The sequence below is a fragment of the Schistocerca serialis genome, chromosome 4 (assembly GCF_023864345.2).
Source record: "Schistocerca serialis cubense isolate TAMUIC-IGC-003099 chromosome 4, iqSchSeri2.2, whole genome shotgun sequence".
NCBI classification, from domain to species: domain Eukaryota; kingdom Metazoa; phylum Arthropoda; class Insecta; order Orthoptera; family Acrididae; genus Schistocerca; species Schistocerca serialis.
Genome location: NC_064641.1, coordinates 419,022,768 through 419,047,610, shown reverse-complemented (window position 1 = coordinate 419,047,610; position 24,843 = coordinate 419,022,768). Strand labels below are relative to the sequence as shown.

The window sequence follows — 24,843 nt, the reverse complement described above, 5'->3', positions numbered from 1 at the left end:
TCTGGTGGTTGGTCGGTTTGATATGGACAGAGGTTCTGATGTAACCATCTTTGAGGTGGGGGCCAACACTGAGGAAGGTGGCTTGTTGGGATGAGGAGGACAAGTTGAAGTGAATGGGGGGAGAAGGTGTTGAGGTTCTGGAGCAATGTGGATAGGGTGACCTCACCTTCAATCCAGATCACGAAGATGTCATCAACGTATCTGAACCAGGTGAGAGATTTTGGATTTTGGGTGTTTAGAAAGGACTCCTCTAGATGACCCATGAATAGATTGGCATAGGATGGTGCCACGCAAGTGCCCATGGCCATACCCAAGATCTGATTCTACTTTATGTTTTTATAGGAGAAGTAATTGTGGGTGAGAATATAGTTGGCCATGGTGATTAGGAAGGAGGTTGTAGGTTTGGAATCTACTGAGAGTTGTGAAATCTAGTGTTCAATAGCAGAAAGGCCATGAACATCAGGGATGTTAGTGTAAAGGAAAGTGGTATCAATAGTGATGATCTGGGCACCATATGGTGAAGGTGAAGGTGAAGGTGGTGGTGGTGGTGGTGGTGGTGGTGGTGGTGGTTAGTGTTTAACGTCCCGTCGACAACGAGGTCATTAGAGACGGAGCGCAAGCTCGGGTTAGGGAAGGATTGGGAAGGAAATCGGCCGTGCCCTTTCAAAGGAACGATCCCGGCATTTGCCTGAAACGATTTAGGGAAATCACGGAAAACCTAAATCAGGATGGCCGGGGACGGGATTGAACTGTCGTCCTCCCGAATGCGAGTCCAGTGTGCTAACCACTGCGCCACCTTGCTCGGTGTGGTGAAGGAACATTAACCGTGGAGAGTTGGTGGAGAAAATGGTTGGTATATTTATATAGGAAGGAAGGTTGTGGGTAATAGGCTATAGGTGTTGGTCTATGAGAGCAGAGATTTTGTCTGTGAGGGCGCAGTAACTGGGCACAACGGGGCATCCTGGGGTGGATGGATTTATGGATTTTAGGAAGCACGTAGAAGTAGGAGTGCAAGGGGTGGTAGAGGTGAGGAGAGAGGGCAGAGGTTCTGCAATGGATGTAAGGATTTGAGGAGAGACTGAAGATCCCACTGCATTTATGGAATGGAGTCACTATGGCTAGGGTTTGTACGCAGATGAATCTGGCAGCTGGTGGAGTCCTTCTGTCAGGTAATCCTTGCAGTTCGAAACAACAGTGGTGGTGTCTTTGTCAGCAGCTAGAATTATCATATTGGGATCAGTTTCTAGATAGTGGCTTGTGGTTGTTTCTTGCAGATGTAAGATTAGCTTGCATGTTCAGGGATTTGGGGAATGATGGTGAGGCAAGGTTCGAGGTTAAGAAATTTTGGCAAGTTAACAGGGAGTGATTTGGAGGCAGTGGGGTGGATTATGGTTTGATGGAAGAGTGTACTGAATCAGGGAGGGTTCATTATTGGTCTTTGGTTGAGACTGATACGGTGGATGGCGAAGAAGTGTTTCCAGTATAGGGACAGGGAGAAGGAGAGGTCCTTAACAAGTCCTGTACGACTGAATTTGGGAGTGGGACAAAGGGTGAAGGCTTTGGAAAGGACTGATACATCTGTGGAGATAAGGCTTTCGGAGGAAAGGTTCATCGCTGTGTTTCATGTCTGTTTAGGTTCTGCATTCTTGGAGGGAAGGTAAATGTAGTAGGTCTGCAAGACAGGGTTTGTCAGCTATGAGGTGATGCAGGTGAGGTCTGAGGTTGCTGTAAATGTAATGGATGGTGGTAGTCCAAGCCGAGAGTTGGATGTGAACAGGATGGAAAGTTTTTTGAGTAGGCGTTGTGTATGCTGCTCTAGTTCCTGGAGGGCAACAGTTTCAGTGTGTGATATGGGATCCAGGAATTTGGAATTGCATAGCAGCAAAATTTTACAGTTGGAGAGGAGGTACTGCAAGGAGCTTTGGGACTGTTTGAAATGGTTTCACAGGACCATGTTAGGACTGGCTGAATCTGAACAGATGGAGGTCACTGTGAAAGGAGGGGTTGCAGCCAGAGATGGGTAATTTGATGGTAAAGCCATTTGGGGGAGGGGGAGTGGGGATTCCATTAGCCCAGCAACAATGCAGAAACAGTATGTGGGACTATGTTCTGGCTTGGCTATGGATAAGGAAACGCTGTTTTAACATAGACAGAAGGAGCAATGATCCATGGTGGATGATAAAAAGGTGTAAAAATACATAAATAATGTAGGAATACATCCAAAAAAACCTGCAAAAATACAGCAAAACACATGGGAAAAATCACAAAAAGGATGAAACGCATGAAGAATGGCGAAACAGGATCAAGATGAAATATAAGGGAGTAGGTCAATAATGAAAGGGGAAAACCAACTGAAATCAATGTGAAAACACAATGAGATCAAAGAAAAAGTCAATAAAAAGATTGTAATATTGGCTGCAGGTCTGTGGTTGAATAAGTGTGAAGAAGGGAGGACAGCAGATGTGACTAGGTTAGGTGAAGTTAATATGTGTGAACTGGAATAGAGAGGAGAAGGAGTGGGGGTGGGGAGGGTTTTGTAGGATGAGATATAAGTTCATGTGGTACAAGAAGGTATAGAAAATAACATTTTTGTTGTTGTGCCTATCTACGACTCAGTATCTTCATTATATGGTGAGCAGCAACTATTCTTTTCATAATATGTCATTATTCCATCCTGGATTTTCCATTGTTCTATCATTATTAACTGATGTTTAAAAGTGTGATTTCTCTAAACCTTGTGAATCACCAAATAATAGATCTCCATAAGCACAACAAGTCAGTGAACTCTACACTAAACAGTAATTAAGGCAATGACAAATGAAAAACGCTCTTATATGGCATATACTCAGCACATAATACCCTGACACATCATTCTGAATCCTCTTTGCCAGTTACAAATTATCTGTATTAGTCAAAATTATGTTTTTTGTCCTTTGGCAATTTACAAACACATTTACATTTCAAAATTGGTACTCAATACTATAAAGATCAAAGTCCAATTGAAAATGCTGTAAAGAGTTACATCAAATACATGTATAACTTTTTGAAAGTAAGTTAATTTTACAGCATGTTTTTATGGCTTGAACACTGAATCCATTCAATAAAATTTGTGTTTTTTATTGTTAATTCAAGTATGTTTATCACATAATGAGTAGTAAAAATAATCCAACATCAATATGAACAATTAACCTCATGGCAATGGTATGGCTTGCATGCCACAACAATACAGATAACCCTACTGTATGTGAAACCACATTGATAGTGTACTGCTGGAGAAGCCAGACTAGCTTACAGATCCTGAGGAAAGGAAACACCCTGCTCAGTAGTGGCAGTGGTAACATTTTTGACAATGTTAGTTAACATGGACTTACTATGCCTGTACTCCGAATGACTGAAAGCAAAGGGAAACTACAACATTTATTTTTTTTCTGAGGATATGCAGTTCTACTGAATAGTTTAATGATGTCAACATCCTTCTGACTAAAGTATTCTGTACATAAAATAGTGATCCACTCTGAACTTAGAGTGAGGACAATTAAGGAAGCTGTTATCATCACGAAAAAAAAAGTAGTTTTCTAGTGGTCAGAACATAGAATTTTAGACCTCTTTACTGCATAGGATGTTTAGAGAATTGATAAATGGAACTCGATAGGTTGAAGTATAGCAAGAATTAATGAAGGGGGTGCCAGGAAGGAAGAACAGGACTTTTGTCCTGTGAGTACAGGATTATCAACACAAAATCCAAGAGGTGCAAATCAAGGGTAGATCTAATAATGAATAAGAAAATGTGAACATGTGTGAATTACCATGAACAACTTAATGAATAAATTATAATAGCCAAAACACACAAAGTCAATACCCAGCACAGTACTAAAAGTTTATATGCCTACTAATTCCAAGGATGATGAGGAGATTGAGAAAATGTAGAATACAATAAAGGAAATGAAAATTTAATCATGATTGGGAACAAAGGAAATGAAAATTTAATCATGATTGGGAACTGAAATTCCACAGTACAAAAGGAAGAGAAGGACAACCAGTAGGAGAATGTGGCCTGTGTAAAGGACTGAAAAGAGAAGCTACCTGATATAGTTTTGCATGAAGCACAATTTAATCACATTTAACACTTGGTTTAAGTATCGTGGAAGAAGGTAAGAAACCTAGAGACAGTAGAAGGTTTTGGAACTGCAGTGTAAACCTCAAGAAATTTCAGAAAAGAGGGAGTTTAATGACATGTATTCTGGATAAGTTGAATGAACCAGAGGTTGTTGAGAGTTTCACAGCTTTAGACAAAATATTGACCAAAACAGATGAAATGAATGCAATAGAGGAAGAATGGGTAGCTGTGGGAGATGAAAAAGTGAAGGCAACAGAGGCTCAAATTAACAAAAAGACAAAGCCCAGTAGAAATCCATTGGATAACACGCAAAATAATTGAATTTAATTGATGTAACAAGACAAATGTAGCAAATGAATGGAATATAGATGTATAAAAAATGAGATTGACAGGAAGTGTGGAAGGGAAAACCAGAATGTCTGACGTCAGAAAAAGAAGGTTAACTTTCTATGAGCACATCAGCAAGTTACCACAAACACGGCTCACAAGTCAATGTTCCCTTCTGCCTGTACACCAGTGAAGTCATATGGTGGCACGTACTGCTGCAAGTTTGTTGGGTTATAACTCATTCAGTGCACTGAAGGTGGCTATTCATAGCAAAAATCTGGATATGCAAGAATATTAAAAAACCAATGGGATTGCGACTGATCATTTTGTTACTGTCCTTCCATATCAGGCAGGGTTGTCACACAGATTTAGTTCAAGGCAGAGCCAAGAAAACAGAATATGTGGAAAATCAGACTGTTCACTAGTTATGAATAGTAGCATTTCTGTCACTCATTTCTGTTGCACTTAGCTACAGGAAGACCTTTCTATTTTTATTTGACTGCAACTCACCACATAGCGAAGTTATATATTGTTACATTCCATCCTAGATTTTCCATTGTTTGATTTATTTGACTGCAGATAGTGCACATACTTCAAACCATAGCAAATTTTTCACAAAATACCAACACCTCTGTTCAAGTAGCAGATTTATGAAAGCGAAAGAGAGAGAGAGAGAGAGAGAGAGAGAGAGAGAGAGAGAAGGGGGGGGGGGGGGGAGGGGGGGTTGTAGGCAGAAAGGGAAAAGGAAAGAGTTTTATAATCTGAAAGTAGAAGCAAATTCATATCTTAACCAAAACCCACCTGCAATTCAACATTCTTCAGCAGCATTTGGAGACTCAGTGTCACACTTTGGGCTATAAGTTGGCTTTCAGCATTCACTTCACAGCTAAGGACTGCATGTCCATCCACAATTTTCTGCAAACATGCTCGCCCTGGAGCTAACAAAAAGTTATAGATATAGACATGCTTAAGAAATAAACAGAAATGTACAACTGATTTTAATTGTATTATTCAACACTACCACAAATTAACCATATGCACATTACTGTACACAAAGCAGGTGTTGTATATTTGATAAGAGAAGAGACATGTAACTAAGCATGCATTTTCTCAAGATATCATGGAATTGTCAACCACTTCTGATATGTGGGGCTCTACAAAACGCTATGCATGCATGTGTGTGTGTGTGTGTGTGTGTGTGTGTGTGTGTGTGTGTGTGTGTGTGTGTGTGTGCGCCAACAAAAGTAAATTTTTGTACATAAATGTTAGAAATAGAGAGGAAGGGGTTGGAGGAAATAAGAGAAATATGAGATTAAGTAGGAAAACTAGCCATGACTGCAAGTTAACAGACAGTCATAAATGATGAGAGGAAAATCAACAATGAAATGCTAGTAGCACATAAGAATTAAAACTAAGATGTTACTAGTTAAATGCTTATGACAGAAGAGATTCAAACATCTGAGAAGTTAGCAGTGGGATATAGAGCTGTTGAGATGTCAGAAATTGTAGTGCTTCAAGAATTTACATGTAAATTCTGGAACCACTTGGCCTTCGGCCCCCTCGAACAAGCGATATTTTAAAGATAAGTGTGAGATTTTGAAGTTAACATACTTACAGAGTCCTGGAGTGAAGTGTCACTTATTTCTAGCGTTTTCTTTAACACATTATGAACGAAATATCACTTATGGGTATTACAAATAATGGGAGTGTACATAGTCGGTATTACTGAAACAAAGAGCTGTTGTGACTCGCCGATCTTTCAAAGTGCCGCCGCGCAGTTACGCGCATCCTCTACATGCGGCGCTGTCTGCCAGCCATGCAGCAGCAGCGGCACCTAAGCGGCCAGCCAGCCAGCGGCCGCTAGACTTGGACTCAGTTATGATTTGACTGTTAAAGTGTACACATGTCTTACTCTGTTTACTTGATCTGTGACTTTCATTGTATTGCATCTTCCTTGAAATACATTTGTTCAACTTGAAGTAATAACAATTGGTGCCAAGGTAGTGAATTTTCTTTTCCATCGTTGACCCACATGTTTCCATGGCTACTTTACAGCAACTACTGCAAGGTCTCATAGAACAGCAAACGCTTCTCACAAATGCGATTCGTGATTTTGTAGCGGCATCAAATGCAGGGCATCTCTCGTTGTTGCCTCTACCTACTTTTCCTTCTTATGACGAGACGGCGGAAGACTGGTCTGATTACGAAAAACGTCTTCGACAGCACTTCTTGGCTTTTCATGTCGCGGACGAACAAACATGTAAGTCTCTGTTCCTTTCATGGATTTCACCTCAAATGTATCGGTTGTTGTCGCAATTGGCTCCGTTGAAAGATCCTGAGTCTTTGTCCTTTGCTGAAATGTGCTCACTTCTGTCCATCTATTTTCAAAAGCAAACACATGTGGTGGCCTCTCATGTTGCCTTTTATCGTTGTCAAAAACAATCGAATCAATCCTATCGCGCTTGGGCCGCTGAACTTCACGGCCTCAGTAGAACGTCTCAATTTGTTACTGAAGTTCACAAAGAATCCTACGCCAATTCCATGGTATGGGATGCTATTATCCGATCGGCGCCCGACAAAGAAGTTAGGCAACGTGCCCTTCATTTGGCAAATCTGACTCTAGATGAAGTCCTATCCATCACTCAGTCTTTTGAAATTTCTCGTGCCACTGGAGCGCAAATAGAGGCATGGGGCGACGTCGGGGAAATACAACCTCTGTGCGATGTTGATGAAGCGTGTGGCGTGTCCCCACCGGCCGACGTGGCTGCAGTACGCTCCCAAGCGCAGCCTCGGCCTAACTGTAAACACACCTCTAAGACACTGCAGCAAAACCCATGGCAACTTCCTTCATGTCCACGGTGTTTTACGAAACATTCACGAGAAGATTGTCCACAACGTTGGGCCATGTGTCACAAATGCAAAAAAAAGGGTCATGTGTCATCCGTTTGCAAATCCGACCGCATACATGATGTTCATGAACATGACGCTGATTCTGATTCTGTATTGTCTGTCAATTGTACTTCTTCCCTTTCAGGGAAGTTATTCCTCACTGTCCAAATACTTGGTCAAGACGATCGCATGCAGGTGGATACTGGTTCTGCTGCCACTATCATCAATTCTCAGATGTATCTTCAGTTGGGTTCTCCAATCCTGTCACCTGTCACTAGGCAATTACGGACTTACAATAAACAGAGGATTTCTCTCTTGGGCCAATTTGATGCTGAGGTATCTTACAAATCTGTTGTTCACACTGTTCCCATATTTGTGGTCGACCATAGTAACATGGAGAATCTTTTTGGTTTCGATGCCTTTCGCGTTTTTGGGTTCTCCATAGATGACTCTAACAATATCGTCTCTGATGCTATTCTTTATGCTCAATTGGATTTCTTGTTGACGACATTTTCGTCCCTTTTTTCTCCTAGGTTCGGCCGTGAAAACGACTTTGAAGCTCATATCACGCTCAAACCCACTGCTTGGCCTAATTTTTTTCGGGCTCAGCCCATTCCTGTGGCCCTTCGTGATCAGGTCAAACGGGAGCTGGACCGTCTCACTGCTTCAGGGGTCTTGCTTCCTGTCACTTCCAGTGAGTAGTCCTCTCCTGTCGTTGTCGTTGCTAAGCCAAATGGTGATATTCGTCTCTGCGATGGTTTCAAAGCCACTGTGAATGCTCAATGCCTTATCGACACTTACCCTATCCCTCGACCTGAAGAATTGTTCACTAAACTTGCTGGAGGCCAGTATTTTTCTAAACTTGACCTGTCAGAAGCTTATCATCAACTTCCTCTCGACACTGCTTCCCAGCAGTTTCTGGTCCTTAACATGCCTTTCAGCCTCTATCAATACCAACGCTTTCCATTCTGGGTTGCCAGCACCCCTGCTCTCTTTCAGCGATTCTTGGAACAATTATTGCTCACTGTCCCTGAGTGTATAAATTGCCAGGACGACATTGTTGTTACTGGCTCCACCACTGGCGAACATCATCAAAATCTCCGCACACTTTTTCATGTCTTACAGACTGCCGGTCTTAAATGTAATCTTCAGAAATCAAAATTTTTTCAGGCATCTATTACGTACTTGGGGTTTCAACTCTCTCGGGATGGCATTCCTCTGCTTCAGCAAACTGTCGCTGCGATCAATGCCCTTCCTCGCCCTACATCTGTTAAGGAACTGCAGGACTTCTTGGGGAAAATAGCATACTATCACAAGTTTTTACCATCTGCTGCTTCGGTGGCTCAGCCGTTGCATCGCCTGTTGCATAAAAATGTGCCTTTTCACTGGTCCGCGTCATGCGATGCGGCTTTCCAGAAATTGAAGACTATGCCGAAACAGGCCCCGTGCCTGGCTACTTATCGACCTGGCCAACACCTTGTTCTTGCCATGGACGCCTCTCAATACGGGGTCGGTGCTGTCCTTGCGCACCATTTTTCTGACGGTTCTAAACAACCCATTGCTTATGCCTCCAAAACGCTCACGGATGCTCAACAAAAGTATTCTCAAATTGAAAAAGCTTTGGCCATTATTTGTGCCTTTCATAAGTTTGGTGTTTTTCTCTATGGATCCAAATTTCATCTTGTTACGGATCACAAACCACTTGTTTCCTTGTTTCATCCATCAAAGGCTGCACACCGCCTCCAGCATTGGGCTCTTTACTTGTCTCGTTTCAATTATGAGATTCATAATTGAGCCGGCCAACGGCTCAACATGTGAATGCTGATGCACTGTCTCACCTTCCCATGGGTCCTGATCTGGCATTCAATACGGACGAACTTTTGTGTTTCCACCCAGATGTTGCCGAAGCAGTGGGTTGTGGACGGGTTCCCCATCACCGAGGACCAGCTGGCGGCTGTTACGGGTTCTGACCCTACCCTCTCCTAGGTTTTATGCTACATTCAGAAGGGTTGGCCAGATCGTCCGCACTGGGGTGTGTCTTGCACAAAATCTCTGGCGTGCTGTCATGTGTACTGGCCCGGCATCGACTCAAATCGCACACATGGTCGCTGCCTGCAGCCCTTGTGCGTCACAGGCCGCTGCCCTGAAGTCATCTTTGTCACCATGGCCTTCGCTTGAGAAGCCTTGGGAGCGTATTTATGCTGACTTCGCGGGACCTTTTTTAGGTACTTATTGGCTTCTCATTATTGACGCCTACTCTAATTTTCCTTTCATTGTCTGTTGCACGTTGCCTACCACCGTGGCAACCACCAATGCTCTAGCTCACATTTTCTCTTTGGAACGCCTTCCGTCTACTCTTGTTACTGATAATGGTCCGCAATTTGCCTCTTCCGATTTTGCGGATTTTTGTGCCCGTCATGGCGTCATGCATGTCACGGCTTCTCCATTCCATCCACAGTCAAACGGTGAGGCTGAAAGACTGGTCCACACATTTAAGGCTCAGATGAGGATACTCCCGACTTCTTCTGCCAATGCCTGTATGAAATCCAGATGGACACAGATGTTGCAGTGCGTCATTCGGACCAGCTTTGGCCTCGTGTGCCGGCAACACCTGTTCCGGGTGCCACTACAAAACCTTCGACTCTACCTGACGCTCGGGATACTGGAATCTCTCTTAACTCACAACGCAGTCCTCTCACCATCATATCGGTGCCAGCACAAGATCTGACGCCACCAGGAGACGTGCCCATGCAGGAACCAGATGACCATCATCTGTCGGAGCAACTATACTCGCCTCCTTCTCCTACGGACGCGGACACATCGCCCATGTCTCCTGTTATAGCAACCGGACTTGCCGCAATGGGCAGATTGGTGCACGGGGCCCCAGCAGATTCGACCCCCACGTCTCTTGTCATCTCAACCCGTTATCATCGGGGACACTTCCGTCTGTACGGGAAGCCTCCTCCTCGAGACTTTACGGCCAGTCAAACAACACCTATGGATGTTGGCAATCTACAGGCCACCTCCATCAAGACCTGTGCAAAAAATTCAAAGGGGGGAAAAGTGTTGTGACTCGCTGATCTTTCAAAGAGCCATCACGTAGTTACGCGCGTCCTCTACAAGCGGCGCTGTCTGCCAGCCATGCAGCAGCAGTGCCACCTAAGCGGCCAACCAGCCAGAGGCCACTAGACTTGGACTCAGTTATGATTTGACTGTTAAAGTGTATACACGTCTTACTCTGTTTACTTGATCTGTGACTTTCATGTATTGCGTCTTCCTTGAAATATATTTGTTCAACTTGAAGTTATAACAAGAGCAAAGTTGTAAAACACGAGACCCAGGTGAACTGCAACATTGGGAATATCCCATTTCATCAGACACTTTTAGTAGTAGAAAGTATCACTAGGGATGTGCTATTTTGCCTAAACTGACTATCAGAATTTAACGTTGTATTGAATTTTGAGGAGAATCTTCTTTATTTTGGAAAAGATGACAACAAATATTGTGTAATGTTTGTGACGGACAGCTATATTAGTAAACAAACAACTGAGAGTCGATGTCTGAGATTAACTGCTACTGTACGATTGTCACCAGTGATTGATAACTTAAGTCAGGTGGCACAACACGCTGACATACAAAACAAAATAACTTAATTGCCAATATTAACCAGTGAACAAATATTAGATTTATCTAAAATTCCCTTGGAATATGAAATGGTATTTTCTGATCATCCAGGTAGTATTAGTGACTGTATGGAAATTTAAAATCAAATATAGTACTCCATTTTTATGTAAGGCTTATGCAATACAGTAAGTTTAAAAGAAGCAGTTAAGGAAGAAATTGACAAAATGATTGACAATAACATAACAGCACGTAGCACTGGCATCATGAAGAACCCCTTGGTAGTAGTAAAAAAGACTGCATGAGGTGTGCAGTTGGTACTAGACGTGCGTACTTTGAATATCCATATAGAGACAGAACGAGACAGACCCATTAACATTGATGAATTATTGTTCAAATTTGAGAAAGCACAGTATTTTAGTACGATGGGTCTGACTGCTGGATATTGGCAAATTCGGTTACATCCTGAATCAAAGAAATATATAGCATTTCTATTTGATGGGAAATCGTATCATTTTAATGTGTTGCCATTCAGGCTAAATAACTGTGTCCGTGTTTATATGGGCAATGGATGAGGCGTTAGGAAGGGAATTATTAAAGGATTTAATAATATATGTAGATGATATACTCGTAATCTCATCTACCTGGGAAGAGCATTGCCTGACCGTGAGTAAAACTCTGAAAAGGTTTAAAGAAAAAGGTGTTACAGTAAAATTGTCTAAATTGCACTTTGCGAGGCAAGAGCTTAAGTTCTTAGGGCATATCGCAGGAGTGCAAGGAATTAGACCACATCCAAAACATATAAAGGGCATTAAGGGGTGTCCATCCCCCAAAAATATAAGACAATTGAAGGGATTTATTGGAATGGCCAAGTACTATAGACGATATATACGAAGTCAAGAGCTGAACAACCCAAGATTTTTACATTTATTAAGGAAGATAATACCGTGGGTTTGGGACCAAGAGGCCAATGATGCATTTGAAAATGTAAAATGAGCACTGGTTGAATCACCCATATTACACCATCTGGTTATGGGTGAGCCATTCAAAATTTCAACAGATGCAACAGACTATGGTATAGCAGCAGAACTTTTCCAAGGAGAGTGGGATCTGGAAAGTACAAATCACAGATCTATAGCTTTCGCTAGCCAGAGTCTCGACAAACATGAATTAAACTATACAGCCACAGAAAAGGAACTATTAGCAATAGTATGGGGTATCCAAAAATTCCAAACACTAGTATGGGGGTCAGAAACACACACACACACACACACACACACACACACACACACACACACACATACACACATATATATATATATATATATATATATATATATATATATATATATATATATATATATATATATATATATATAAAAAGAAAGATGATGAAACTTACCAAACAAAAGCGCTGGCAGGTCGATAGACACACAAACAAACACAAACATACACACAAAATTCTAGCTTTCGCAACCAATGGTTGCCTCGTCAGGAAAGAGGGAAGGAGAAGGAAAGACAAAAGGATATGGGTTTTAAGGGAGAGGGTAAGGAGTCATTCCAATCCCGGGAGCGGAAAGACTTACCTTAGGGGGAAAAAAGGACAGGTATACACTCGCACACACACACATATCCATCCACACATACACAGACGGATATGTGTGTGTGTGTGCGAGTGTATACCTGTCCTTTTTTCCCCCTAAGGTAAGTCTTTCCGCTCCCGGGATTGGAATGACTCCTTACCCTCTCCCTTAAAACCCATATCCTTTTGTCTTTCCTTCTCCTTCCCTCTTTCCTGACGAGGCAACCATTGGTTGCGAAAGCTAGAATTTTGTGTGTATGTTTGTGTTTGTTTGTGTGTCTATCGACCTGCCAGCGCTTTTGTTTGGTAAGTTTCATCATCTTTCTTTTTAGATATATTTTTCCCACGTGGAATGTTTCCCTCTATTATATATATATATATATATATATATATATATATATATATATATATATATATATATATATATATATATATATATAAAAAAAAAAACAAAGATGAGGTGACTTACCGAACAAAAGCGCTGGCAGGTCGATAGACACACAAACAAACACAAACATACACACAAAATTCAAGCTTTCGCAACAAACTGTTGCCTCATCAGGAAAGAGGGAAGGAGAGGGGAAGACGAAAGGAAGTGGGTTTTAAAGGAGAGGGTAAGGAGTCATTCCAATCCCGGGAGCGGAAAGACTTACCTCCGCTCCCGGGATTGGAATGACTCCTTACCCTCTCCTTTAAAACCCACTTCCTTTCGTCTTCCCCTCTCCTTCCCTCTTTCCTGATGAGGCAACAGTTTGTTGCGAAAGCTTGAATTTTGTGTGTATGTTTGTGTTTGTTTGTGTGTCTATCGACCTGCCAGCGCTTTTGTTCGGTAAGTCACCTCATCTTTGTTTTTATATATAATTTTTTCCCATGTGGAATGTTTCCTTCCATTATATATATATATTGTCTCTTTATGACATTAAAATACAGTATATAAAAGGTTCTGAAAATATCGTACCTGACGCTTTGTCTAGGTTACGTATAGACATGAAAGAATTAAAACATATGGAAGGGCCTGGCGTAATTTTTTCGATTAATGTTTTGACAGTAGAATATCCATATAACAGGGTACAAGATATGGCTCAAAGAATAACCGAAAATATCCATCATGATACCTACTTTACAGAAATATATGCTATGTGTAACAAGAATTCCTTACCTCTGAATTAAGTAGGTAGGTGGAAAATTATAGGGCATAATTTATTTTGGAGAGACAGTATAACATCTCAACGGTGGCGCATATGTATTCCGAAGTTAATGGAGGATGACATTGTGTGGTACGTTCATACGGGATATGGAAACTTCGGAATAAAGAAATGTATAGCACATATGAATAAGTTCTATTATTTTAAGAAGCTGGGGCAGAAGGTAGCATCTTTAATTAGGATTTGTGAAATTTGTCAGAAGGTAAAAGAGAGTAACACTTATGTTAAATACAAAAAGTATCTAATCATTCTGAAGGCATTACACGACCTTACAGCAGCAGATTTCTATGGAGCAATTCTGGAAGGAAAGAAAGGAGTGTTGTACATTTTTGTCCTCATAGCGTATTGGTTGAAGTATGTTAAATTGTATGCTATTAAGAAAGCAAATACACCAACTGTGATTCACTGTCTTCAACAATACTTTCTGTAGGTAGGAAAACCAAAACGGTTTCTCACCGATAATGGATCTCAGTTTTTATTAACAATTTTAAAGAATTTCTAGCTTGGGAAGATATTCATCAAGTATTAATCTCCACCTATAATTCATCTTCTAACCCGTGTGTAAGGGTTATGAAAGGAATTGGGAAATTATGCCGCACCTACTACTATGAAAAACACATGTCATGGGCAACGAAAGTTAAAGACTTTGAATTTATTTTAAATGAATTACCACATTTATCAACTGGAATAACACCTTTGTAAGTAATAGGCAAACCCATTGTGGGAGAACCCCTTGTTAAATGTTTTACTTGGCTGCAACAACCTACTGTTGATTACCAACTTAATCAGACAATAGTTTCTAAGAACTTGATTGAAACGGCACAACAATGAGTAAGTAGACATAGTGAGAAAGCTAACGAACCTCAATACAAGGTCGATGACCTAGTTCTCATAAAACAGCATCTTCAGAGCTCTGGCATGAAGAAGGAGACACACAAATTTTTCCGAAAGTATGAAGGAACTTACCGAGTACAACTGGTAATAAATCCCAAAGCCTTACTTTTAGCAGATCCTATAACAGGATCAGAAAAAGGAAAATACAACGTAAAAGATATAAAATTGTATGTCCCCCACGGACATTAGCATTCTGTGTTAACAGGCGGAGTGACGACCATTGGATCTTGAGTTGTTTTCGGTGTTTCTTCTGTGCTATTTTTTCTTGCACCGGATTCCCTTCAAATCTTAAACTACCCTGTAATCTATTCTTGAATTCTTATACTATACTATTTTCCACCTTTAGAGAAACATACCCGCGTGGAAGTGTGATAACATCACCCGATGCCTGTCTTTGATTTGGTGTTACATATGTGTATGTTGCAATATCTTTCATCACTCTAAAGTCATTTCTCATTTCATCAGTAAGTCCAGCCATGAAGCACAACTCAGGTATGAGACATATAAGTTGTTCAGTTTCCTCTTGGTTCTGCATCATTTTCTTTAGTCAGCTGACAAGCAATGGCTGCTGCAAGTCATTGATATCAAGGCCATACTGCTTCTTGTAGTAATAGCAATAAGTGATTGTATAACCACTGGTTGCCTCAAATGTGTCACGTGGGCTTCTGTTCCACACTATATTATCAACTTGATAAATTTTGTTGATATATCGAGTCAGGACTGAAGCACCTATTACTGGTTTCATAATATGCTCATTAAAAGCAGTTGGATTCCAATTTGATATATCTGCAATTACATCCAGAACAGTCTGTGTTCTCAGTACTCGGTTGTTAGAGGAGCATGCCCGATAAATATTAAAGTCGCCTTCAATGCTCTGCTCTAATCAGCGGTGGTCTCAATTGTAATGCCTAGCCAGCCAGTCTTTCCAACCATCTGCATATAGTTAGGTCTTATTTTTGATAAGCTATTCTTTGAAAGTAATCTCTTATCCAGTTGGTCTATGAAAACCTGGGTGCAGATTAATAAACTGCAAAGAACATCAGATTAATAGAAAATGGGATTTTGTTTGAATCATTACACAATTGCCAAATGACCCTCGCAAACAAGTGTGACTGATTTGCCACCATTTGCCGTTCCATAGGGTTAAGTTTTGGGGGGGGGGGGGGGGGGGGACTTCAACGGTGGAGGTGAGAATGCCCATTCTGTAGGAGACGTTTAACACCACACCTCCTCTGGCTTCTCATTCACGTACCGGCAAAGTAGGGATCCTGGGGAAGGGGGGTGGGAAGGGTTTCCTGTCTTTGGGGCTATCTTCTTTCTCTTCTTCGATCTTAGCAACCATTTCTACTTTTTCCTTTCTTACTTCTCATCTGAGTACCAGTCTATCTTTCCCTCTTTCCATATTCATATACTTCTATCACTGAAGTTCTTCTTATTTTCCGTGGTTTCCAATAACCTACAACTTATTTTACATAAGTAGGCTGAAGAATCAGGCTATACAAACACACTTACGCACACACACAAAAAATACGACTACACAAACAATGATCTTACACATCAAAAGAGGAGAACTGTCAAGCATTGTAGGGGGAATGGAATGTATATCCTGGAAAAGGAAAGGCTGACCTGTACTGTGCAGACAGGGGCACCAAGAAGGGGATTGACCGGTACCATAGGAAAATAGGAATCAAGAGGGGCGTATCAACTGAAATGGAAGGAGGGCGTGCACTCACAGGGTCAACCCATATGTAACATATGTAAAGTATAGGTACTGTTCTAAAAGGGGAAACGGACAGCATCGCGACAAAAGTCACACATTTTATAGGGATTATTCTGGAAGTTTGAATTCTATATACCACTAGCATTATTATGTTTTATGAATGTCAGAAAGAACACTTTCATTTACCCAGAGTTCCTCCAGAATACAAACTACTATGAATAATGATACTAGTCAGTACTGAGAAAAAAATAGTACAAAAAATTAGAATATAGGATGAAATATTTAAATGTCTATGATGCCTGAAATTTAAGGTTATAGCTGAAGAGAAAGTCCTCACGATTTATAAGTAAGAGTAATGCGGAATGAAATCATAAATAGAGGCTTATGTTCTAAAAACAAAGTACAGTAAAGAATTAGTGGAAAAACATGCAATATTTTAAAGATAAGTGTGAGAGAGAGCCTATTTACTGCGCAAAACATGTCTGTGTGTGCAGGATTGACATTTATCATGGGAAGACAGGAGCTGCGTCAGACGAGAGGCACCGACAAGTGTTTGCTGCAAGCGCCACAGATGCTGTAGGAGAGGACACGGAGTAATTAAATGCTATTCTTTGTTGTGTTAGTGAATGTGACTGTTGTAAAAACAGGCAATTGTGATTATGTGATTCTTAAGTTTCTCCCGGCGTATTTGATAATCAAAATATCCACGGGTATGCTGCCGGTCTATAGTGTCCAACGGGCACAATATTTCGGCGATCATACATGTCACCATCATCATGATGATGGCGACATGTATGATCGCCGAAATATTGTGCCCATTGGACACTATAGACCGGCAGCATACCCGCGGATATTTTGATTAATTGTGATTATGTTTAAATGTATCTAACAGGTGTCGTAGTTGACTTACAAGAATTTGTATGTTTATGTGAGAATGGTGGAGATGAAAATACACCTAAACTGAAAGTATGATGTTACAGAGTTATTTCTAGTGAGTGAGAGAGTATTTGTTAGTTCCTCTAATCAGCCTTATTTCTTTGGAGAAGAAGTTGTGGAGATCGACGCAGCCACATATCTAGAGAAGTGTGGAATTCGCAATCCAACTTTGCACTGATTCTCTTGTCACCAAAACCATTAGAAAATAAGGGAACAGCAGACTAAGTACAGAAGAATAAATACACAAAAATTAGCAGCCACTGATAAAACAGAAAGTGTAAGCATACAATAGAGAAGAACCAACTGAGGAAAAAATGTGAAACACCATAAAACATTGAAATAGGCAAAAAGGGAACAGCACCAAATGGAAAATAATGGTAGTGAAGACAAAGATAGGGTTGGATGGTGAAATCATAATCTATATGTGTAAAATAGGAATATAAATTACAACACCAGGAGTGCTTAGCTTAAAGCTGACACCAAAACGGGTAGCAAGTACCACTGCACATGCTATATATCACTTTACCACCTGTGAAATTGTGTGTATTAGATAGTTTCCTGTATTTCATCTCCTGAAGATAATTACTGGCCAGCCATATTGTCTCCTTGTATGACAAATGAAAACACCCCCACCACTGACAGCTGGTGAAACTCGATTTTAATTGATAACGCTACTAGTTTCACAGTTTTACACACGCATCTTCAGGTGCAACCAGCACATTTAAAAACTGAAATATTAAAAATGTGTGCTATTATACAAAGATGACTTGAAGGCTTTGACTTGCTAAAAATTATTACATTAATCTATCATGGGTGAACCCAACAATACTGAAGGTTTATTCTTGCAAGCTGCACCTTCTGCATCTGGCTTGACTTAGGTAAAAAAGTGGTGACCTAGTTTATTCCACTTTGTACCTATGATATGACCCTATTTCCACCGTTAGTTATGTTTGAGCTGTATTCAAAATTTGTTTTGCCTTCAGCACTGTTTCTTTTTTTATACATACTTGCACTTACTATGAATGGCCAGTTTATCAGTATGATCTACTCGGCAACATTAGTTGCGGATATTACATGGAGCAACTTCGAAGTGAACTTCGTTCGTGTAGTTTTTTTTAATACTGGCAGTATTCTATGAATGACAATATATTGAGTAAGAATGTGGGTTCACGCATGACAGATTAAACTAATAATTTTTTCCAAGCACAAGTCTTCAAACAATCTTTATATAACAGTACAAAACCTGATGTACTGTATGCAACCAAAACACTAAATGAAAAGCAACATGGAAAGCATACTGAAGGAAGAACACAAAATCATGAGAAAAATTTTCAGGCCAATGCTGGCAGAAGAAGAATACAAAATCAGTAAATGCAAAATCCAGGATGGAACATAACAATATGATGAAAACAGTAGTTGCTACTCACCATATAATGGAGATGCTCAGTCACAGATAGGCATGCGCGTGTGCCACTCTCCCCCTCTCTCTCCCATTTGCATGTGTGTGTGTGTGTGTGTGTGTGTGTGTGTGTGTGTGTCTCTCCCTTTCTGATAGTATTTTTATTGTGCCTATCTGCGACTCAGTATCTCCGCTATATGTTGAGAAGAAGAATACAGATTACTCACTCGTAAAAACACAGAGGAGATGTAGAGCCTAGCAGCATATGTCAGAAGAAGAAGGTTAACTTTCTATGAGCACATCAGCAGGTTACAACCCACCCAAGTCAAACGTGATCTAGAAAGAGTGCAAATCAATCCAATACAAACTGACAGAAAAACACACAGACACAAGATACTGAAGTAGAATGTGAGGTTAAAGAACAGGGTCACAAAGAAACCTGGGACAAAGTGGACTGAAGATTGAAAGAGTCACCATGGAGAAAAAAATGAGAGAACTGGGGAAGATCAGAGAGACTGCTCAAATGAGATCATATGTTTGGCATGATCCTACAGGATCTCAAAGTAAATACCAGTCACTGGTGACCACCTCTTGGGACTGTCATCCTTCCACAATATCTCACAGGCACAGCATGTCTGCAGTTCCAGCATATGACCCTGATCCTCCACTGGAGGATGTGCTTGTGGTGGTACAAATGGTAATGTGGCTACTACAAGATGGTACTTCAGCTCACTTCCACATTTCCATACAGAAGCATCTTAACAACATCTACTCTGACCGCAAAACAAAGCTGAAACAATGCTGATGGTCTGCTGCCACCATACCACTAACACATTAGTAGAGAGGGAACATACCTACTTGGGGTGAGTATTCTCATGTGTAATTTCAGTAACTGAAACATACAACGTCAGTGATCTTTTATTGCATGTTCAACTGATGTACCTCCCTTGGAACGTATTTCCAGCTGTAATATTCATTAGAATACATGACAGTTATGAAAAATTCAAAACTGAAAAAGGACTCAGACAAGAAGTTTTCAATTAAATTGAACTATTTACAGCAGTTAACTGGGTAACAAATATGGAATAAATGTTAATGGAACATATATGATCCATCTTTGTTTTCTGACTGTGTTGCACTATTCCCTTTATTGCAGATAAGATTTAACAATGAATGAAAAAAAAATTAACATGGCAAGTTTGAAAGTAGTTGAGTATTTGTATTTATGGGAGTTGAAGATCATGACTGTAAGGAAGACAAATAAATAAATATAGGAGAAAAATGGCCTGGAGTGCTTTTGTAAACTAAAAGGCTTTTCAAAACTTAGCTTTCATAGTGCTTGAAAAGGAAAGTTTACAACCAGTGCGCATTACCAGTCCTAACTTGCAACAATAAGGCATTGATTTTCAATGTGAAAACCGTTTAAAAATTGAGTGCTGCTCAGTAAGCAATGGAGAGATGCATGTTGGGGGAATTGCTATGAGAGACAATAAAGCAAACAAATGTTTCAGGGAATAAAGTGTACTAGAAGCCTAACTTATAGTATATAACTGTACTCACACACAGTCACCAATGCTATATCCACACTCTGAGAGCTTAGTTATGTGACTTTTTTTTATTATTATTATTCCAACATTGTGGAAATGTTCCACCTGCTTTTCCAACCAATTTATTTTCATCTCTTGAAACTCATTGTTGTCTTAAAAAGTCTTTCCTCTCAGATGCTTTCAACTTTTGTAGAAAGACAAAAAATTGTGATTCTTGACAAAGTGCTCATCAAAGATGCGTTAGAAACTTAGATACGATAAGCATGAAGAAGGAAATTGGTTATGTCCTTTAAAAATGAGCCCTCTCACTATGATTTAGGGAATCCATGGCAAACTTAAAAAGGGTGTACAAACAGACAAGAAAAAAGAATTACCAGATTTTTCCTTTATTTCCCAGTTAAAAAAAAAACACTTTTTCTTGGGTGAAAATACACTTTTTCCCTGGTTAAAATACACTATACCCCTCGTCAAAGCAATTTTTTTCCATTTAAATGTCAATACACTTTCTCTCAGAACGGTAAGACTTATCAAGTTTTATAAAGGTTTTACACACCGGCTTAGAACTTCCGAGCACATGATCTTGGCAGTCAACTACAGCAGATATTCAGGGCATAGGACACTAAATGTAGCCAGCTAATAGCTACATCACCGATAAGTAACATGAACACATGAATAGGAAAAGTTAATGGTTTAAATTACCATACATATAGTATAGCTACAGTAAAAGCTAAGCTTTCACATATAATTTTGATCGCTAATTTTTATTATTGTTGTTGTTGTTTTTCTGAGGGTGTGGTTGGGCAAGATCCTAAGTGCACAGCTTAAATTGCAGCAGCATAATATTCATGACAAGCATGATTATAAAATTCACTGCTGTGCTCGGAACATTTCGTGAGTTACCTGACTGGACACTTGTTCCATCGAGCACTTCAACTTTTCCATAGGAAAGCCAATTACATGTGAAATTGCTCAAGAATTCACCTCACACTTTTAATTTTTTTCTATTTTTTGAGGTTAATTATACCTATTGCCATCATTATTGCATAATTTGTAATCTATGAAAGAACTGAAAGAAATATGAGAAAATAACTTGAATTTTTTTTTTATTTAAGATATCAAACACAAATGCATCAGTAAAATTTTACATAATGGCATAACTGGCTGGTCTTCTGGGATCAAAATTTTGTAAGTGCCAGGTCCTCAGTGTTAAGTTTTGAAGGAGAGACTAATGCTCTGTGACTTAAGAAATACATCACATGTTCTCACACATAGACTAATTCATCTTGCGTAAAAGGAAATTTACTTTGAAAGTAACACTTCTCAAATCACTATCCACAATATTTTCCTGTGACCTGTTGCAAATGTAAACAGTTATGACACCACAATCATCGAAGAAAGGCCCCTGAGAAAGTTGCATTGAAAGCATGTGCTTGTGTGTGTACTGTGTTTTGTTGTTGTAAATGGTGCATGTTTTAAAATTTTATGTCGGTGTCATTCTCTTGTTTATGTTTTATTGCTATAGAATTATTCTGCAGTAGTGGACTAAAGTAAATTTCTTCATTATAGTATCAGTTCTAGCTAGTCAAAATTAGAAAAATTTAACTGAAAACTAAAACAACTAAAATTCCATGAATTCTAAAAAATGCCAGTGTTTTGCCCAGATTTTTCCCAGATGAAAAAATTCCTGGGTTTTTCCCAGTTGTCCCAGGGCGTATGCACAGAAATTTGGAAGACTGGATGAAGATTTGAGGCCCACTCTTCTCAAATGCAAACTTAGTGTTTTAGCTACTGGACCATCTCAGTCAGTTTCAACTTTTCAAACAAGTGGAGATCACTTAGTACAAGAACAGCAACATATAGCTGAAATACTAAAATGTGCCTCCTAAAAAACGGTTGGTTGATCTGGGAGGGGACCAAACAGTGGGGTCATCGGTCCCATTCGGTTAGGGAAGGAGGGGAAGGAAGTCGGCCATGCCCTTTCAAAGGAACCATCCTGGCATTTGCCTGAAGTGATTTAGGGAAATCACAGAAAACTTAAATCAGGATGGCTGGAAGAGGGTTTGAACCATCATCCTCCCAAATGTGAGTCCAGTGTGCTAACCACTGCGCCACCTCACTCACTCAGTAATAAAACAGTTGGTACATGCAGTGTATTATATATTGTTCGACAATGATGCCCAGTAAACAAATTCCTCGTGATATTATTCTCCTTCATTTAATAAATCTGATTTCTATTTTTTTTTTTTTTTTTTCGATTTTTGTGAACATTATATCCAGTTTGTGTAATTACCTGATAATATATTTTTTTTGGAGAACAACAAAATATACATATGACACACATAGCCTTATGTTATAATAACATTTCTTTAATTACAAAGCCTATAGGTATATCTAGCATCCAATGACATAGTTAACTGATTGTCTTTCTGCTTGGATGAACAACATGAAATATCTGACTGTAATGCATACCTCTGTTTTTGGATGAAGATAATAACTGCCTGTCTGCAGTGGCAAGTCTAAGTTCAAGTGGTGCTTGGTGCCACACCGCATCCTCTTGATATTTAAGCCACTGCTTTTGTCGGTTGTGATATTCATGCAGTTCTGCTACAATGTCTTGTAGTGATCTGCAAATTCATAAAAAAATATCTACATTATACATAAATACACATTCAACAAAGTTATTAATTTTCTCTATGAATGTAATTTTTACTTATTGGGAAATTTGCTTAATTATTTAATGCTGTATGGGGAATTATTGGAAAAAAAGAGTAACTGGTTGTGTTTATGATATGACCAGCAATATTCACAAACATTATTCTATTAGTGAAATTGTTGACTTAATGAGATTCATACCCTTTCCCCACTTTCCCTCTCACTATACACGGTAGCAGAGGATTTTTCAAAACAACAGTCTACTGTCCTCGACCTCACAATACTACTGTACAATCTGTGAAAGTACACTGTTAGTCATGAAAATTGTAACTCAATAAGAACAGCACACCACACACATCAAATTGGCATGAACTGCACTACATGCTTGTATATAAATGAAAATAACCCATTAAAAAAAAAATAATAATGTTATTGGACAGATAAAAAATTTAATCATCAAGCAGTGACAGGAGAAAGTACATGTGGAGGTACTAAAACCTGAAAGCTATCAGAGCCAATGGCTCCTTCTTCTGGTAGATGAGTTGAAAGAGAAGGAAGAGGGGTGAAGGAAAAGGAATGATGATGTTTAGGAAATGGGGAGAGTTTGGAAAAGTCACCCAGAACCCTGGGTCACGGAAGACTTGTCAGAAAGGATGAGAAGCACAACCAAACAAAATAGGTAGGACTTTAGTCATCTACATCCCGTACATAAAGACGGATTATGCAGCATGTTTCTCATTCAGAAATCACATCTGGAAGTTATTTACATCTACGAAGATTGTGTTATGCCCTGGGTAAAAAGGAGAAATGTCTACCAGTATGTTCAGGAATTCATTAATGGCAGGATCATGGTCTATAATGTCTGCAGTTATTCATTCTGCAATTTTGCTGCTAGCACTGATCAGGATGCCATGACTGTCACAAAAATACGGAATCAATGGGTTCAGGAAGGCAATACTCAAAACTATGCAGTTCCTAAACAGTACTATCCCTAGTGTCTGAGAGGGCAGGCAAATTGTTCTCAGCTGTGAAGGATCAAATTGTCACATCACGTCTTGAGTCAGTCAATAAAACAAGTATCCACACAGACAATGTGACAATATTTGGAGCACTACGGACTGGCAGTACAGCAATCATTGTTGTGGCTTCTCACACTGTTGCAACAGAGAGAGAGAGAGAGAGAGAGAGAGAGAGAGAGAGAGAGAGAGAGAGAGAGAGAGAGAGAGAGTTGCACTGATAGTAGTCCGTCCAATGACAACAACGGGCACAGTAGTGGGAGTACATCATCTTTTCATAAGAGCCCAGTTCTGGGTTGAACGGCATGACTGACATATCTGTGGATTCAGGCTCCAAAGAGAACAAACATTGCCAGAGTGCATTTGTTATTATCATATGGGCCTGGCACCTGACATGATGATATGATGTGCCATAAGGTACACAACACGATCACTGCTGGTTCACACAAATAATTTGGACAGCATTTCTGATGCTCTAGGGCCAGTCAGTGCTGTATTTGCAAGGTCTCTGTGACATTATCTTTCAACAAGGTAACGTGACACCACATGTTGTCTGTGCTGTCCTGAGCTACCAGGATACAGAGGATGTTCGACTGCTTCCCTGGTCAGTATGTTCTACAGATCTCTTCATCCTTTGAAAGCATCTGGCCAAGGGTTGCTGACAGAGACTGGCACACCACCACTCATAAGCCACTAAATGTTGAAACAGCCTGGAACAACATAACCACATGTCGTCCAATTTCAGCTTGACTCGATGCCCAGGTGGGTTAGAGCCATTGCTGCTGCCATACATGGCAGCTTTGTGCACTAAATTTTTGCATTTCATGTATCACTTAAAAAATATAATCATGTATTCTTCCTACTGTACTCTGTACCCACACCAGGAGAAAACTGATTTGTTAACATTCCCAGTCTTGAAGTTTTAATGGCCAACAGAG

At 40.0% G+C, this 24,843-nt stretch overlaps 1 protein-coding gene across 2 annotated transcripts in view; it reads right to left on the bottom strand.

Annotated features, from left to right (window-relative positions):
• LOC126474995 (tetratricopeptide repeat protein 17) overlaps positions 1 to 24,843 on the bottom strand; it is a 337,167-nt gene that overhangs the window by 190,864 nt on the left and 121,460 nt on the right. For both annotated transcript variants that reach the window (XM_050102532.1, XM_050102531.1), the window contains exons 7-8: positions 22,707 to 22,861; positions 5,246 to 5,382 (exon numbers count right to left, since the gene is read on the bottom strand). In XM_050102532.1, coding sequence (XP_049958489.1) covers positions 5,246 to 5,382; positions 22,707 to 22,861 — 292 coding nt within the window. The remainder of the gene's footprint in view (positions 1 to 5,245; positions 5,383 to 22,706; positions 22,862 to 24,843) is intronic.